The sequence below is a fragment of the Hemiscyllium ocellatum genome, chromosome 10 (genome assembly GCF_020745735.1).
Source record: "Hemiscyllium ocellatum isolate sHemOce1 chromosome 10, sHemOce1.pat.X.cur, whole genome shotgun sequence".
Taxonomy (NCBI): domain Eukaryota; kingdom Metazoa; phylum Chordata; class Chondrichthyes; order Orectolobiformes; family Hemiscylliidae; genus Hemiscyllium; species Hemiscyllium ocellatum.
Genome location: NC_083410.1, coordinates 42,489,881 through 42,509,594, shown reverse-complemented (window position 1 = coordinate 42,509,594; position 19,714 = coordinate 42,489,881). Strand labels below are relative to the sequence as shown.

The 19,714-nt window shown below is 41.0% G+C and overlaps 1 protein-coding gene across 1 annotated transcript in view; it reads left to right on the top strand.

The window, feature by feature from the left end:
• Positions 1 to 308: 308 nt before the first annotated feature.
• lyplal1 (lysophospholipase like 1) overlaps positions 309 to 19,714 on the top strand; it is a 30,451-nt gene continuing 11,045 nt past the window's right edge. Inside the window, exons 1-3 of the mRNA XM_060830886.1 lie at positions 309 to 448; positions 9,793 to 9,892; positions 11,895 to 12,064. Of these exons, the coding sequence (XP_060686869.1) occupies positions 370 to 448; positions 9,793 to 9,892; positions 11,895 to 12,064 (349 nt within the window). The 5' untranslated portion in view covers positions 309 to 369. The remainder of the gene's footprint in view (positions 449 to 9,792; positions 9,893 to 11,894; positions 12,065 to 19,714) is intronic.

Below are 19,714 nucleotides of genomic sequence, written 5' to 3'. Positions count from 1 at the left end.
TGATTGCAGAAGTCTCCGGTCCTTGCAAGGATGTAGTAAATTGTTCTTGTTTCCAAGGCTTTGTCTCAGGCTGATTGATTTGTGAGTTCTGCTTCTCACAATAGCCTGGATTTTCACGCTCACGTAATTAACAAATGAAGAGAAAGAAATCTTGCCTTTGACAAAGAAAATAACGCTCTTCAAATTTTAAAAAAATAATTGGTGAAAAATTAACGCTAGCGCGCATGCGCGCAACTACAACCGACCAAACCGCCAGCGGGAGCACGTCGTGACGTCAGCACGGTAACGTTTCCAGGCGACGTCAAGCAGCGCGTGGTCGGTCAGCTGACTTCTTTCTCCTCCCCCGAGGAGGAGGGGACCAATGCAAACATGGCGGCCCTTTTACAGAGGACCGTCGTCGCTCAGGCTAAGAAGCCCACTGCGTCCGTGATTTTCCTGCACGGCTCAGGTTAGACCTCGGTGATTTATCTCATGATTGTACAAGGCCTGAGGACCTGGTGTAGGAAGTGAAACCCACCCTCGTCTAGCTTCGGCCGCCCACTGCGGGTCTTCCTAACATGTCGCCGGAGATCCGAGTCACCAATCACTGTGTCATGTCAGAAAGTGTCTGACCCCTGAATCCCGCCGGAGCAGTTAACCGGCGACTCTTGAATTTTGTCATTTTTCGCACAGAATTGCCAATGTGTTCGTGTCCCCCTTCCACCTGTTCTTTACATTTACCATTATAATGCTTCTCTGCTTAGGGTTTTGCTTCCTTTGGTACTAGATATGCTCAACGTTTTAAGGTGGATGGTTAAACATTCACTTCTTAATCCAGTTCCGATCCCTCTTTCCCGTGCTCACCATACTTTTAATAAAATGTGCTAACGTAGAACTGTAGAAAATCCAGCACTGAGAATTATTGATGGTATCAGTGGTTTATTAAGATTGCTTTCTAAAAGTTATTCTGCTTCCAAATGGAAATGTCACGTCTTCTAAAGACGTCATGTTGGAAAATGTTTCAACCATCAAGCATGAAAAAGCAGCAAAATGTGATTGGTTCAAATATTTTTCCTATTAATTCTTTGATGGCATTTAGTGAACAATTCTTTTTGATCATTTGGATATTGCTAATAGTGGCAGCCTAGAGTCATACATCAGCACATATATCTGGTAGTGAAATACAAGGAGCTTCTAAATAGTTGATGAACTGTCAAGGATCTGCAGAAGGTAGAAAGTAGGAATCAAGGGGTCTTTTTCAGGAAGAGAGCCAGTGGGTGCAGTGGTCAGTGTTGGGATGGCAACTATTTATGTTATATATTAACAGTCTGCACGAAGGATTCGAGGGCATTGTAGTCAAGTTTGCAAATGACATTAAATGAGTGGAGAGGCAGGTACTGTTGAAGCATGGAGGCTGCAGAAAGACTAGCTGAAAATGTGTTGCTGGTCAAAGCACAGCAGGCCAGGCAGCATCTCAGGAATAGGGAATTCCCTATTCTTGAGATGCTGCCTGGCCTGCTGTGCTTTGACCAGCAACACATTTTCAGCTGTGATCTCCAGCATCTGCAGACCTCATTTTTTATTTGCAGAAAGACTAGGGCAGCCTAGGAGAGTGGGCAAAAAAGTGGTAGATGGAATACAAGTGTGGGAAAGTGTGAGGTTATGCACTTTGGTAAGAAGAATAGCGGCAGAGGGTAGTGCATATATGCAACAAATCGTCAGAGAAGTGGTGGAGGCTGATACAATTACAACATTTAAAAGGGACCTGGATGGGTACATGAATAGGAAGGGTTTCGAGGGATCTGGGCCAAATGCTGTCAAAAGGAACTAGATTAATTTAGAATGTCTGATTGGTGCAGACAGTCAGACCAAAGGGTCTGTTTTCATGCTGTATGTCTCTGACTATACGAAGAGGCTTTGGAAATCTGAAAGATGTAGGAACTTGGGAGTTTCATTTGAGGACTGTCTTAAGTTTAACATACTAGTTCACTTAGGAGTTAGGATGGTCAATGCAATGTTGGCATTGATTTCAAGAAAGCTAGACTCAAGAAAGGGTATTGCTGTGGCTATTTATGACTCTAGGTCTGGGCGCATTTGAAATATTGTGAGCAGCTTTGGGCCCCATGTGTAAGGAGGATGTGCTGGTCTTGGAGGGGGTCTAGAGCAAGTTTACAAGAATGATCCCGGGGAACGAATGACTTATGAGAAGTGGTTAATAACTCTGGATCTGTACTCGTTGAAGTTTAGAAGGATGAGAGATAATCTGACTGAAACTTACAGAATTCCAGAAACTTAATTAAATTTAAGTATGAAACTTACAGAAACTAGGATAGAGTAGACATCAAGATGATGTTTTCTCTGGTAGGAGAAATTACTACCTGAGGGCACAGCCACAGATTGAGGGGGCAACTCTTTAGAACTGAGATGTGGAATTTCTTCTGCCAGAAAGTGGTGGACCTGTGGGAATCACAGCTGCAGAGGCTGTGGAAACCAAATCATTGACTGTGTTTAAGTCAGCAGACATAGGAGATTGGTACAATAACTGAAAATAATTAGTTACCTGGTTCAGAGCCACAGTTTACAGCAACAGTTGAGGTAAAATAAACTGGCTTTCTTCAGTCTAGGTATTTTACTAGCGAGTAAGACATACAATCTGCTCTTGCAGCAGTCCAAAAGCTTCTACCAATCTCATTTGTATGCACAAAATTTTCAACTACCATTCAGAGAATTCTTGTCAGGCTGATGGCCTTTGTCATTTACAACTGGTCACAACACAATAAACCAATCAATAACCTGTTGCTAGCCAAATCTCATTTTGTGCATGCCCCTGGTTCCGGCCCATTTACAGACATCCTGCTCTGCTGTTTGAACAAAGCGGCAGTGTGTGCACAGCTTCCAGTTTCAGTAACTTGCTTTCAAAATAGCAGCAATTCCCTCTACAGTCTTGTCCATTTCCCATTTCAATTTGCAATCAAAAATACACGAAAGAAAAAGATACATTTTTAACGGGAATGGCAGTACAGTGATGTAAAGCGTACCCAAGATAGCCTGATGCTCCTCAGTATTGATTCCGGATCCCTTAATATCTCATGGTAGCAAGTGGTTGAAGGAATTTCCTGCTTTATAATTATTTATAATCTTCACATGGGTGAGGAATCTGTACTTACCAAATTACTTGGACAAAATTCTGAGGACAGCAAAAAGACAGAATGCATCTAGGGTTGGGAATTTCAGTGTCCTCAACAAGAGTAACTGGGCATCAGCAGGTCAGGCAGCATCCAAGGAACAGGAAATTCGACGTTTCGGGCCAGAGCCCTGATGAAGGGCTCTGGCCCGAAACGTCGAATTTCCTGTTCCTTGGATGCTGCCTGACCTGCTGTGCTTTAACCAGCAACACATTTTCAGCTCTGATCTGCAGACCTCACTTTTTACTAACTGGGCATCATCACTACTGCCCAGCTGGCTGAGTCCCAAACATAGCTTTCAGACTAAACTTGTGAAAAGTAGTGAGAAAACTAAAATGAAGGAAAAACCCACCTGACTGCATTCTCATGGCTTAGAGGCACTCTCAATGACAGTATTGAGAGTGGTAATCACCGCAGTCACTGACAAGACAAAGTCCAATCTTCACACTGAGGGCACATCATTTGTGTTGTGAGACTTTCTGAACTGCAATTTCTTTAGGTGTCCTGGTAATCACAAAAGCCCAGCATTTTAATTATCCTATCTTTACAAAAATAACCTTCACAGAACTGAATATTGCCTCCAACATATTAAAATGAAACATGAGTGAGGTATTAACAACAAACTCACTCATGGTTATCCCCAAATTTAGGCTTAGTCTAATAAATATTGTCGTATTCAGACCATAGAAGTGCGAGGTAATGACCATCTCTAAGACAATCTTACTATCTCTCTTTGACATAACTGCAACCCTCACTACCCACATTTTCAGGTGTCACCATTGACTATAAACTTAGCTAGACCAATCATGTTAATCCTGTCATTGCATCGCCAGATCAGAGGCTATCTATTTTATAGAGTTCCTTACTTCCTGATTTCCCCAAAGCTTTTTCACTCTCGACAAAGCACAAGTCAGGAGTGTGACAGGATGCTTTCCACTTGCTTAGATGAGTACAACTCCAAAAATAGACAAGACGCTCAACCCCCATCTAAGACAAAGCATCCCTCTTCAAAGGTACACAGTAACCACCTTCAACATTCACTGTTTCAACCATTGGTGAATTATGTCTGCATCTAAAGTATAGACTGCAACAAATTAAATGGCTTCTTCGGCAGCAACTTCTAACCCCTAAGACAAGTCCTGTGGGGACTTGGGAACACCATTCCCTCCATGTTCTTCTCAGGCAAATGCAAACTGCCCCAACTTGGAAACATTTCACAATTCCACCATTGTCATTTGGTCAAAATTCTTGAACACAAGAGTTGTTGAGAATCCCTTCATTATGTGAATGGCAGCTGTGTTCAACAAGGCAATATTCGCTTTCACCAGCACCATTAGAGGTGGCTAATGAAATTTCACCTTGCTAGTAATATCCACATACCATGAATGATTTATTTTTAAAAAACTGTAAAAGTTGTACACTAAGGTTAACTTGATTAAAAGAGAAACTTGCATTGTTGCCAAAAAAAGAGCAAATATGAGGATCAGAAGGAATTTTAAAAAATAGACAAAATGCTGATAGAGGGTGTAAATAGAATGTGAGCGGACACAAAAAGTGCGCATTGTAAGGGCTTTCAACAGGTCTGCAATAACAGAGCAATTAAAGTAAACCTTGGATCCCTTAGGGACTGGAGGAATAACGTGAAAAGGAAATGGAAGAGGTGTTAAACAAATATTTTGTGTTTGCCTTCACAGTGAAGGCTGCAAGGAACAAACCATAAAGTGTGACAAATCAAGACTATCAAGGGAATCAGATTGCATGAGCTTTCATACCAGTAGAGAAATGGCAGAATCTTATCATAAAGAATGCAGTATCAGAGCACTTGGAAATTCATTGCAATTAGGCACTGTCAACATACTGTTGACAACTTTGACAAATGTATTTGGGTTTTCAGGAGACATTGATAAGTTGCTACACTGAAGGTTGTTGTGCAAAATTAATATTAACAAAATAGGGAGTAATATATTAGTGTGGTTGAGGACTGGTACAGCGAGAATAGTCAGGTTATTTTCAAGGTGGACAAAACGAGAACTGCAGATGCTGGAGGTCAGAGTCAAGAGTGTGTTGATGGTTCCAGTTTAAGTCCAGCTGTGCACCAATTAAAATACTGCCAGCCATACAGAGTCAGAGTTTTTACAGCATGCAAACAGAACATTCAACCGAACCTTTCTGCGCCAGTCATCAAACGTCAGCCAGGAGTAGTTCTTCACAGTACATGTAGTAGGAAGGAAGCAAAAAAAAGATCAGCTTCTAAGTCACGTAGATGGTAGAGTTGATAGTTCATAACAAATAGATGCTCATGATTGCAAATGTACACGAGGTCCCTGATTTACAAACTGTCATACCTACAAACACGATATGCAGGTGTTTCATTTTAGCGGTCTGATATGCAAGCATTTTCTGCACTTATAAACAGCTTCTTAAATTGTCCTACATTGTTTTCCAACTTGCATACAAATCAATGTGTGAACGGACTCAAGAACGGAACCTGTTTGCAAACTATGAGCTGCCCATATTTATATTTAATGTCGGCACTTGTCTGAGTGACTATCGTTGTAACACCAGCTACAAGTGTCAAGTTATATACCTGTCGTTAACACCACACCATGTTAGAACATGTTAGTAGTCTAAAGGAGTGCAACTGTTTTCCTAATGCCCAACATAACCTAGCATCTTGTTTTTATTCATTCGTGGAGCAGCATATGTTGGAAAGTCTTCTTGAAAATGTTAACTTTTATTGAACAAACAGCAAAAACAAAGGAAAAAAAGACATATAAAAAGATGGATTTGTTTCTCGAAACAAACGTGTGCTGCTTGCTCTTCAAACAACAACAAATTTACAGGAAATAAATAATCACTTCACCCAACTTGTATCTGTTAGAATTGGGTGTCACTTAAGTCCTGCCTAGCTGTTGCACTTAATGCTGAACATGATGTGCAGAAAGAACAATGTCCTTCTCAGGAGACTATTGCTTCTCTCCCAGCTTTTCAGTATCCATCGCATCCTCTCTTTGACCATTTCAGGGCACAAAATGCAAGGATTATGTGGTACACTGTCTGGAGTGTACTGCAAAGCTCCCAAGAACTGATTCAAGTGCCAGAACCTCATCTTCAAGATGTCTGTCATCTACTTCTTGATAGCCTTGGTGGAAGAATGGATACCATTATACCTATGCTAGGCCTCGGGAATATTTAATGGAGTCATTATCCAGATTGAAGAGGGTAACCCTGATCTCCAGCCATCCTTGATAGGCATGCAGTCAATGAAACAAAGCAAAAACCTAAGCATTATCAAGGATATAGATATCATAATTGCTTCCAATGTGTCTGGCACACATCTCTGATGATTAAAGGCATCAAGAATTATGGAGAGAAAACATTGAATAAAGCACTGAGTTAGAGGAAAAGCTGTGATAATGTTAAATGATCTACTCCTAATCCTAGTTTTTATATTTCTCTAACTTCTGTGTTGGTGGAATGGAAGCATTTTCTCCTAATGTAGTCAGGTTGGAGAAAGTGAGGACTGCAGATTAGAGTCTAGAGCGCGTTGCTGGGAAAGCACAACAGGTCAGGCAGCATCTGAGGAGCAGGAGAATCGACATTTCGGAATCCTAATCAAGGGCTTCCACCCGAAACGTCGATTCTCCTGCTCCTGTGATGCTGCCTGACCTGCTGTGCTTTCCCAGCAACACACTTTCAACTGTTGATGTAGTCAGCTGTGATATGATATGACACTGTCAAGACAACATGTAAGGGAAGCCAGCTATGTCGTTAAAGCTTAAAGCCCAGGTTGCAGCACTGATCTTGTCATGGCGAAGCATTATAAAGCGGTGTGAATTGTCATAAATTGAATCAGTAGGAGCCTTGATATATTTGAGGATTGAGAGATCCTACATAGGTCCCCAGTGAATCCTTGGAAGCAACCTGTTGCATTAAAATTTAACGCAGCTATAACTGTGATGGCCCCTAACCCCTTCAAGTTGCTAGTCCTGATTCAACAAATGGCACAGTTTTCAGATGGTGTCCTGGGAGATTTTCAGACTGAGGCAGCAATGTGCCTAGTTTATCTGGAGGAAAAGGCATTGAGGATAATAACCACTGAGTCTTCTATACTCAGTCACATCCTAAAGGGATCTGAAGCTGTGACCTCATGATGTGCAGTCTGTTTGTCAGCCGCTGCAAGTTGCTGCTGATCCTGGACTTGTTGGCGCATCTGATCCTCCTTGATTTCTCTGTACCTTTGTTGCACCGTGACCACTTCTGCAATTACCACTGCTGTGGCTGGAACCTATGTTGGTCATGCTTCAATGAACCTGTATGGGGAATATTGGAATCAAAATATGTCCTTAGTAACATTGACAGCATTTGCTTCACACACAAAAGAGGGCTTCACGCAATCATCCATACAGTGGGTCTTGGAGGACTCTGCCAAGGATGATCTCTTCATGCACTTTTGACGTAGTGGATCTTATTTGATGCATGCTGCACAGACCATAAATAATTGTAAGTACAATAGAACTACTGAAACTTTACTCCGGCCTCCCACTAAAAAGCCTCAACTCACTTCTCACAAACCTCATCCCTCAACCCCACCTCATCAATCTCGCCTAAGAAAAGCAGCATTGCCTCCAAGCATGTTTGAGATAACCTCGAATTCAAGGCTAGAGGAAATCAATTCCATGTCCTTGTGAAAACTTTGAAATCTTGGATTGTCTTTGTGAATTGTGGCCTTCAGGGAACCCTTTTTTTAAGGTCACTTGTGATTGATGCTGCTTCACAGCGGTGACAATGACCAATTTGTATTGACAAGTGAGATCCTGCTTGAGAGCAGGATTTGTATGCCAAATATTTGGGTGCTGCAAGCATTTCACATTCAAGGTACTATGATTGCAGATGTCTGCAGCCCGTACTATGAAAGTGTCTAGTTAATATAGTCACCCCCTTGAAGGGCATCTCATCACTGACAAGTAGATCCTACATGATCAGGTAGACAGAACACTGTTCACCCACTCTGGATGTGGCTACAGCCATTTTTCATTTCAACTTCACATTTGTCTTTCAGATAAAGATAAAAGGCAACATAGGTCACACTTCATAGAACAAGTTAGATGGTTGGTTTTAATCAGGTACAGACGCACTGGGCCACAGAATCTTTTTCAGTGCTGTAGACTCCATGACTAAGTCAAAGGCTCATCCTTGTAATCTAGATTCCCATAAATGTTAATGTTTCGTTCTTTGCATTCTGTTAACCCAATCACGTGTGAGCCTCCACATGTTCCCAACACACTTTCATTTACATCTTCCAAATTCCAACATTGCCCCCTGAGCTCTGAGCCAAACAGTTTATCCACACTAGATCAACACATTGTGCTATCTCTCTTGATTCCCACGGCAAGGTCTGAGTATGGTACCCCATCCCTCTTCCCTCCCTTCCCTGCCTGCACTATCCATACACTATCGTCTCTCTTGACCCACCGCCACCCCAAAAATATGTTAAGTTCCCTCTCTTCATAATTTCCCCCGTCTGCATCCTTGAATGCTGCTTCCAATTCCCACAATTCTTTATCACTGTAGTGGCCTTTGATGATACTCCCCTTTCACTTTCGGTGATCAGACCCCCCATGTTTGATTATGGCCCACTTTTTGGAACAGCCTGGAAGGACAGCTCTGCCTGATGAGTTACTGGACTTTTGACTGATATCTGTGCAGCTCCCTGACTGAATTCCCTTGAATCCTCATAGTAGTTGCAGTAGACCTACAGGACTGAGTGTGGCCCAGTCCCCCAAACATAGTGATATGGAACTCCTGACCCTCTTGCTGGTATTTTTAAGGGGAGCATTGCAGAAGGTAATCTATTTCATACAGCTCTCAACTATTTTCCTTCATGAAGAGTAAGTGTTTTACATGTCTAGCTTCAGCCAAGATTGTGCAACCCTGAAACCAAAATGGCTTTCAAGCTATGGGTGTTTCCCTGAAGCCAAAACAAAATCCACCTGTCGGTAGTCCTATCTGAAACCTGATGCACATATATTTGTTCACTTGTAAAACTCTACCTAATGAAAGCAAAACCCTAACTACACTTAAGGAAGTTAGTGCAAAAGTCAATCACTAAATCCCTTCTGAAGTCCTTACATCAACGATGCTGAACTATATGCATTGCATAGGTGTTGATCTGAGCATATCACTAATTATCCACATTGATGTGTGGAGGACAGTGTCCAAGTACTTTGTGTAGCTGCTTTCAACCCACACTGGGGAGTGTTCTGCTGAACAGTACATGAGAAGAATGCTAACAGCACTAAAAGTGCTAGTTTCTGGATAATATTTACTCTGTGTTTTGGTCTTTTCTGAAACCCTTTTACAGGTGTTTGCGGTTCTTGAGGTTGCTTTTCAGGTCGACTGCAAGCTACCTGGATACATTCATTTCTGATCGATTTGCTGCAAGAAAAGTCCTGGAATTTGCTGTTAGCCAATGAGTTGCTGAAGTGGAAAATAATGACTATACTCTTAATTTAGTCAGGTAGAGATGCCTGTATTTTATCGCTGTAGACATGATATTGCTGAATTCAACTGTTAGTAGCTTGAAAATTGCATACTATTCTGTACTGTACCTTTTTGTGTCTTTTAGGTGATACTGGACAAGGTATAAGAGCATGGATAAAAGATGTATTGAAACAAGATCTGAATTTTCAGCACATACGTATAATTTATCCAACAGCACCTTTAAGGTATTTAAAATACATGAGAATAGATATGCATTGCAAGTTTGCTTAACATCCAATTAGAATGACCCATACTCTCTCAGCTAGAGTTGAAAATGAAAGAAAAAACATTTCGTTTTTTTTTTAATTTATTCATTCACGGGATGAAGGTGTCACTGGCTTGGCCAACATTTATTGTCCATCCCTAATAAGAGTCAACCACATGTAGACCAGACCAAGTAAGGATGGCAGTTTCCTTCACTAAAGGACATTAATGAACCAGATTTTTTTTTCCCTGACAATCAACAATGGATTCAGGGACATCGTTAAACTCTTAATTCCAGATATTTGTCGAACTCAAATTCCACCATCTGCCTTGGCAGGATTCAAACCCAGTCCCCAGAACATTTCCTGGGTCTCTGGATTAACAGTCCAATGATAATACCACTCGGAGATTGAATTATAAATGCTGTTTTGTCTTATCTGAATCACAATAAATTCACAAGATTATCAGACTGTTTCTTGATCCCTTCCTTCAACAGTTATTTTGAGTATAAATATTCAACTTGTTGGTGTTTTCTGATATCTGCTATAGAAATGCTTATTTAAAAATGCTGTTGGATTCCCATGCATTTCTCCCACTGAGTTGTGGATTATATTCTCTATACGTCTGATTCTTTTCAGTTCTCATCTGGCTTGGTCTCTCTTTCATTTTTTGTTTCTTCAAATACATGAACTCGGTCTTTTTAGATGGAAGTTGGTTTGCCTCCCAGAATCCTTCCATTTCTACCCTTTTCCTTCAGCGATTTTGTATGCTCTACAAATTTAATTATGGAGAAATTAGAATGATAAAGTGGAGGAAGCCTGCTTCACTATTACCATCTGTAAACTCCCATTTTCCATACTCTCTATTTCAATTCCCTCATGATTCTTTCGTTCCCACCCCACCCTCAGCACTCACCACTACCTTACCTCATCTCTGTTAATCTCGTGCTGTGTCTACTCCTCTTCCCTCACATTTGCCCTCCCTAAGATTTGCTTTCTCAACCCCTGGTCCCTCCCCAACTTTAGCACCTCAGTTGCAATCCTACCCATCTGCTTGTTAGCCATAACTCTGAGTCCTTTGCTCATTTGCCTCAAATCACTCATCTCTATCTCTCGTTCTCTACCCATTGCTTGCCGTTCCGTTGTTTGCCCCATCACTTATTCCTCCATTGTCTCTTGCCTCCCTCATTCCCCCACTGCTCCCTGTAATTTTCCACAGACCTCCAAGGTAAATGAGTGGCAACGTCCCAATCATTGACGTGCCAGTTAATGTGTGCAGTACTTTCCAACAGGCACGCAGCATAGAGGGGACACTGCCCATGATGTTTTCAGCCTAACTGCAGTTGTGCATTCAGTCCCAGTGCCACATCGCTTATTGCAACCTCTCATTTACCCCCAACTGATGCTTACTCGCTTGCTACCACGTCACTCACTCACCCACATGCCTCCTGGTGCTCACTGACACTCCTTCCTGTTGCTCTTCTGCTCCACCCCCTGCCCCATTAGCCCACTCACCATCCAGTTGCTCATCCACTCACACTCATATCATTCCCCACTCACTTTCCTATGGCCAACCCAACCACCACTTCAGTTGCCACCCTCCTACATTATCGCAGTTGCTTGCCCCGTATCTTGGCTCTGAGCTCTTTCTTTTTCAGACTCTCCTCCTTGCAACAGGAGAAAGGGAACAGGAGACAGTTGGTTCTCAACAACAGGCTAGTTTAGATTCATAGTTTCAACACAACCAAGATAATTAGTTGGTTTCAAGGTTAATGTGTTTATAATACTGCTCAAGTAAACACAAAAGTCACCTTTTTAAAGATTTATATTTAAGTATTCATACTGATATGTAAAACGTAGCCAGTTTAACTTTTTCATGCTTTGCATTATTTTTGAAGTCTTCAATTCAGATAGTGATTCTTGCTCCTTTACTGTCCTACATTTGCTTTGTGCTTTTAACAGATTTTTATTTTCAATTTTTCAGACCATATACACCAATGAATCAATCTATGTCAAATGTGTGGTTTGATAGGCACAAAATTGCCATAAACTGCCCAGAACATCTTGAATCAATAGATTCAATGTGCCAAACATTGAGTAGCTTTGTGGATGAAGAGGTCAATGCTGGAGTTGCAAAGAACAGAATAATCTTAGGTAAGATATGTTATCAGTTTTCCTAACATTTAAAAAATTGTGCAGTAATCTGAGAATCTACCTTTCTTTTCTATTCCTGTTTCCTGTCTGCTATCCTTCTATCAAACATATTTATGCTGGCACAGTCGCTGGATTGTATCACAGGTTCATCGTCTAAAAATAAAGATGCATATAGTTGATCATCTCCCTTTGCATTTCGAACCTTGGTCATATCATTTAGGTTTTGAAGTCAATTTATTTTATATCTTCTAGGCAAAGAGGGTTGTTTTACTTTAGAAAATATGTGTACTTGTCTAACGTTCTCCTCCTAACGTGATTTCTTTTCTTGATACTGAGGAAACCTTACACCATCATGTCAACTCTGGTGAGAGGAAATACACAATTTCAGCGGATTGGTAAATTTGGTATTGCTATAACTTCACTCAAATGGACCTAGTGGTTTTTAACATACACAAGTAATAAATTAAACTAAGGGTAATATTCTTTTGATTTTGTCTTTTAGTTTGGTGTCAGACAGACCAAAAATTAACCATCAGCTTTACATAACTTTTAACATGACCAACATATGCCATATGTTATTTTGGCAAACATATATTCTTGTTTATTATCTATACTGACAAATATATCTGGTATTAATTAAATGATGTGTTGTTCTTGCCATCCAAAACTGTTGAAAAGTTACATCTGATATTTGGAATGAAACCATTAGTAAATTGGCTAAGAAGAAACACAAATAAGGAGGTCAATAGCTTAATTCTCTATTAGCTGTAGTAGATAGTAACATTATTCTGCAGCAACAACAACTTTTATAAGATAGCATAAATCTTTAGCAGTGCAAGCAGCACCATCAACATCAGGGTTAGCCAATTTATAAGTGTCTGGAAGTTGAAGCATTTACCAACCTTTCAGCATAGCTTTCTTTGTTCTCATTCAGCACAGTGCACTTCTACATCATGCTAAACTTGAGTCAGTGTAAATTCAAGGAACAGGAAATTCGACGTTTCGGGCTTAAGCCCTTCATCAGGAAGGGCTTATGTAGTCTCCAGAGTCTCCAACCATTTTTGGAGTGAATCAAATTGCCTGAAGAATGGTATCTATATTGCTGGGGACCATTGGAGGAGGTTGAGATGGATCTTCCACTCGGCATTTCTGGCTGACGATCGCTGCAAAAGCTTCAGCCTTATCTTTTGCTCTGATGTGCCTGACTCTTCCATCATTGAGGATCGGGATTTTTGTGGAGCCGCTTCCTTCAGTGCTTTGTTTAGCCAATTGCCACCATTCATGATTGAATGTGGCGGGACTGCAGAGCTTAGATCTGATCCGTTGGTTGTGGGATCATTTATCTCTGTCTACCGTTTACAGCTTATGCTGTTTAGCATGCAAGTAGTCCTGTTTGATGGCTTCACAGCTGACATCTCATCCTCAGGTATGCCTGGTGCTGCTGCTGGCATGCCTTCCTGCACTATCCATTAAACTAGGATTAGTCCCCTGGCATGATGGTAATGGTTAAATGGGGGAATATGCTGAGCCATGAAGTTACAGATTGTGCTGGAGTATAATCCTGCTGCTGTCGATGGTCAATAGCACCTCATGGATGCCCAGTCTTGAACTGCTAGATCTGTTCGAGGTCTGTCCCATTTAGCACGGTGATAGTGCCATACAACACGATGGAGGTTATTCTCAATGTGAAGGCGGGACTTGGTCTCCACAAAGTCTATCTGGTGGTGGCTCTTACTGATACTGTCATGGACAGATGCATCTGCCATTGGCAGGTTGGTAAGGTTAAAGTCAGGTATGTTTTTCCCTCTTGTTGGTTTTCTCAACTCTGCTGCAGATCCAGTCTAACAGGTGTGTCCTTTAGAACCAGACCAGATCCATCAGTAGTACTGCTGCTGAGCCACTCTTGGTGGTAGATGTTGAAATCCCCCACCAGATTACATTTTATACCCTTGTCATCCTCAGCACTTTCTCCAAGTGTTGTTCAATGTAGACAAGAATCGATTCATCAGCTGAGGGAGGATGGTACATGGTAATCAGTGAAAGCTTTCCTTGCCCATGTTGAATCTGAAGGCACAACACTTGATGGAGTCTGGAGTCAATGTTGAGGACTCCCAGGGCAACTCCCTGCCAACTGTGCTGCCACTTCTGGGTCTGTCCTGCAGTTGGGAAAGGACATATCCAGGGAAGGTGATGGAGGTGTCTGAGACATTGTTAGGTGTGATTCTGTAAGTATGACCATATCAGGTTGTTGCTTGACAAATCTGTGAGACAGCTCTCCTAACTAGCCTCTAGATGTTAGTAACGAGTTCTTTGCAGCGTTAACAGGGTTGTTTCTGCCAAGGTCTTTTCTGGTGCCTAGGTAAATGCCAGCTGATCCATTCAGTTTCATTTCTTTGAGACTTTATAGCGATTGGTACAACTGAATAGCTAGCTACACCATTTCAGAGGGCAGGCGGAAGTGAATACTGCAGATGCTGGAGATTAGAGTCGAGAGTATGGTGCTGGAAAAACACCGCTAGTCAGGCAGCATCCGAGGAGCAGGAAAATCAACATTTCAGGCAAAAGCCCTTTGTCATTTCAGAGGGCAATTGACAGTCTGTTGTGTCTCTGAAGTCACATGTAGGCTAGAGCAAGTGAGACTTCCTTCCCTGAAGGGCATTAATGAACCAGATGGGTTTTTCCAACAATTGACAATGATTTCATAGTCAGCAGTAGATTCTCAAATCCAGATTTTTTTACTACTGAATTCAAATTCCACCATCCACCATGGCCGGATACAAACCCAGAACATGAGCTGAGTTTCTGGATTAATAGTCTACCGATAATACCAGTGGGCCATCACCTTCCCACCTAACAATAACTGTTCAAGTATCAGCATCAACGTTACTAATAACAACCCCCACCACGGTGGTCACAATGTTCTTTCTTCTACTCTTCCTGATTTACTGAGAGACTGGCGTGTATATCATTTTTGATTTTTGTTTTTGCTTTGCACTTGCTTCTCATTCCTTATGTGTGTTGAATTAATATTTCTTTTCACAGTTTTTATTCAAGGAATTTGAGGAATTCTGTCATAATATATGCTGCCAGACCCACTGGGTTTCTCCAGCACTTTGTCTTTATTTCATATTCCTAACATCCACAGTATTTTACTTTTAACATGAAAACTAATGTTTTTGAAATGGGCTAGAAATATTTGCATTCCCTACAGATCATAAAAATTGTAATAATTTCTTGACTGCTTGTCTAAGAAATTTTCAGAATTTTTGTCTTTGGCCATTCCCATCCCTACAACTTCAGCAAATAGCATGCCATAAAAGAAAATGCAGAATAGCAGGAATTATGACCCATCACTTGTTACATCAACCAGTCTGTGTATTTGCCACAGACAATGACTGGCTATCATTCCATTGTAAAACTGCAGTATCTGTTTTACAGCTTTATCAGGATATCCAAATGTGGCTAAGAATTTCCACAAGCTCTCTGTTTTCATGCCAAAGGCCTACATTAGGTCAGCAAATGCACATTAAAGTTCCATCCATTGTTCATGACATTTCTGTTATATTCACCAAAGGTTGAAGATCATGTCACAAGCATCTTTGCCTTTCCTGAACTCACTTTGACTTTCTAGCAGTATGCATTCTGCCAAGAGATTTAACAAGTCTTTTAAGTTGGATTCTTCCAAGAATATTATCAGATATCACAAACAGTGGAATTCCTCCATGGTTGTCACATATAGTTTTGTCCTTTTCCATTGTACATCTGAACAATTGTGGCATCCTTAAACTCCTGAAGAATGGTTTGTTGATCCCATGTTCATTAATTTAATTCTGAGAATTTGCTGGCGAGCTGGGATTCCTCAGATTTGAAAGTTTCTCACTCCATCTGAGCCTGAAGTCCTCCTTGACAGTAGGAGTCAGATGGCTTTGACAACAAAATAGAAGGGTTCTTTTCTAACTTGCTGACACTTGGGCCAACCCTCATACACACTACTTGGATGGTGCAGCTTCATGCAATAGAAAGGTAAAATACCGTAAATGTTGTGTATCTGAAATGAAAACACGTGCTAGGGATACTCAGGAGGGTTGTGGCTACAGCAGACAAGCACTTAATGTAAAAGTCACTCACATAGTTTCAGATATTCAGAATTTTATGTTTTAAGACATTCTGCATTGATCAGTTCAAATACATCTGAAAATTGATTGGTTTGAATCTAGGCAGAGAATGAAGTGTGGGTATGATCAAGAACACAATCACTGACGGAGCAGATCAAATTATGAAAATACCGGTGTGACAGAAGTCTGCATGGCTATTTATGGTGTATCATATGAGCATAATATAAAAAGAATGTATTGAGAAGTAGTTAAGGAAATGAGTTGTATGTGTTCAACAGTATATACATAATTGCTACATATTTTAATTATTATGTCTTAATAATTAATAAAACACATTTGAATTGGTGAAAAGTATAAATAATGCAAGATGTCTGTAGACTTGTGCTTTTAGTTTGTCCTTGTTGAATTTTATGCTTCAGTACATAATAGTGGCATTTTGCACGTGGAAATTTTATGTGTAACTCCTGTGATGCATCATCAATGTTCTATTTCATTGATTCTATAGGACAAAACTCACGATACCAGTTTATAATCCAACAGGTTTGTTTGAAAAAATAAGTTTTCAGAGCCCTGTTCCATCTTCTGGTGTTAGTGAGAACGAAGACATCCAACACAGAATTTATAAGTAAAAATTCGAAGATTAATAGAACTGATGCAAATGTATTGAACAAACCTAAGGTGACTGTTAAATATTCAATCGGTTAGAACGGAGATGCAAGTTTCAATTGATTAATGTGCAAATCTCAGAATTTCTTTCAAGTCTCTGCCCTGAGATAACAACCTTTTATCAGAATAAAAGAGGTGACAACTCTGGTCAGACATTGTAATTTAGGTGTGAGGCTTGTTTAGGATCTGTCTGTGTCTATTTGCAGACGCATTCTATTTTGTACAAAAAGCATCCGATTTGTAGACAGTCAGTTAATGTGACATTTTATAAATTCCTACTTTGGAAATAGAACCAGACTGACTCCAAGTTAAGACACAGACAAATCCTAAACAAGGCCTCACACCTAAAATGCATTGTCTGGGCTGATATGTCACCTCTTTTATACTAATAACAATTAAGTTATCTTGGGGCAGTGACTTGAAAGAAATTATTGGATTTGCATATTAATCAATCAAAACCTGCATCTCCTTTCTAATTGATTGAAGATTTAATAGCCATCTTAGGTTTATTCAATACATTTGTGTATTGAGTCTTAAATAGCCATATAGATTTCTGTCATCGTACTATTATTTTCATAATTTGATCTGCTCCGTCAGTGATAGTGTTCTTGATCATATCCACATTTCATTCTCAGTCTATAGATTCAAACCAATCAACTTTCAGACACGTGAACCGATCAATGCAGAAATTCTTAAAACATTCAATTCTGAATATCTGAAACTATGTGAGTGGCTTTTACATTAACCGCTTGTGTCCGATGTCTTCTCTGTCAGTAGCACCTAAAGAAGGAGCAGGGCTCCAAAAGTTTGTGTTTTCAAATAAACCTGTTGAACTATAACCTGGTGTTCTGTGATTTTTGACTTTGTCCAACCCAGCCCAACACCGACACCTTCACATAGTCATAGCAATGTACAGCACAGAAACAGATCCTTCACTCCAACTCGTCCATGCCGGCCAGATATTTTAACCTAATCAAGTCCCATTTGCCAGCACTTGGTCCATATCCCTCTAAATCCTTCCTATTCATACCTATCCAGATGCCTTTTAAATGTTGTAATTGTACTAGCCTCCACCATTTCCTCTGGCAGCTCATTCCATACATGCACCACCCTTTGCATGAAGAACTTGTCGCTTAGATCCCTTTTAAATCTTCCCTGTTTCTCCATAAACCTATGCCCTCTAGTTCTGGACTCACCACCCAAGAGAAAAGACCTTGTCTACTACCTTGTCCATATCTCTCTCAATTTTATAAACCTCTGTTAAGTCACTCCTCAGCCTCCGATGCTCGAGGGAAATCAGCCCCAGACAATTCACCCTCTCCCTATTAGCCTAGACTCTCGAGCCCTAGCAACACACTTGTAAATCTTTACTGAACCTTTTCAAGTTTCACTACATTGTTCCTCTCGGAGGGAGACCAGAATTGAACACAATATTCCAAAAGTGGCTGAACCAATGTCCTGTACAGCTGCAACATGACCTCCCACCTCCTATACTCAACACTCTGAGCAAAGAAGAAAGCATACCAAATGCCACCTTCACTATTCTATTTACCTGCGACTCTACTTTCAAAAACTATGAACCTGCACTCCAAGGTCTCTTTGTTCAGCAACACTCCCCAGGACCTTACCATTAATTGGTTAGGTCTCTGTTGGAATATTGCATGCAATTCTGGTCTCCCTCCTATTGGAAAGATGTTGTGAAACTTGAAAGGGTTCAGAAAAGATTTACAAGGATGTTGCCAGGGTTGGAGGATTTGAGCTATAGGGGGAGGCTGAACAGGCTGGGGCTGTTTACCCTGGAGCGTCGGAGGCTGAGGGTGATCTAATAGAGGTTTACAAAATTATGAGGGGCAATAATCAGATAAATAGACAAAGTCTTTTCCCTGGGGTCGGGCAGTCCAGAACTAGAGGACATAGGTTTAGGGTGAGAGGGGAAAGATGTAAAAGAGATCTAAGGGGCATCGTTTTCACGCAGACGGTGGTACGTGTATGGAATGAGCTGCCAGAGAAAGTGGTGGAGGCTGGTACAATTGCAGCATTTAAAAGGCATTTGGATAGGTATATGAATAGGGGGGTTTTGGAGGGATATGGGCCGGGTGCTGGCAGGTGGGACTAGATTGGGTTGGGATGTCTAGTCGGCATGGACGGGTTGGACCGAAAGGTCTGTTTTCATGCTGTACATCTCTGTGACTCTAAGTGTATAAGTCCTGTCCTGATTTGCCTTTTCAAAATGCAGTGCCTCACATTTATCTCAATTAAACTCCATCTGCCACTCCTTGGCCCATTGGCCCATCTGATGAAGGTCCTGTTGCACTCTAAGGTAACCTTCTTTGCTATCCACTATGTCTCCAATTTTGGTGTCAACTGCAAACTTACTAACTATATCTCCTTTGTTCACATCCAAATCATTTATATAAATGACTAAAAGCATTGGACCCTGCACCAATCTCTGTGGGACACCACTGGTCACAGGTCTCCAGTCTAAAAGCACCCCTCCAACACCACCCTCTTGTACCTTCGAGCAAGTTCTGTATCCAGTGGCTAGTTCTCCCTGTATTCCACGTGATCTAACCTTGCTAATCACTCTACCATGAGGAACCTTGTCGAATGCCTTACTGAATTCCATGTAGATTATGTCCACTGCTCTGCTCTCATTGCTCCTCTTTATTATTTCTTCAAAAAAATCAATCAAGTTAGTGAGGCATGATTTCCCACGTGCAAAGCCATATTGATTATCCATAATCAGTGCTTGCCTATCCAAATGCATGTAAATCCTTTCCCTCAGGATTCCCTCCAACTAATGTCAGGCTCATTGGTGTATAGTTCCCTGGCTTTTCCTGGCCACCTTTCCTAAATAGGCACCACATTA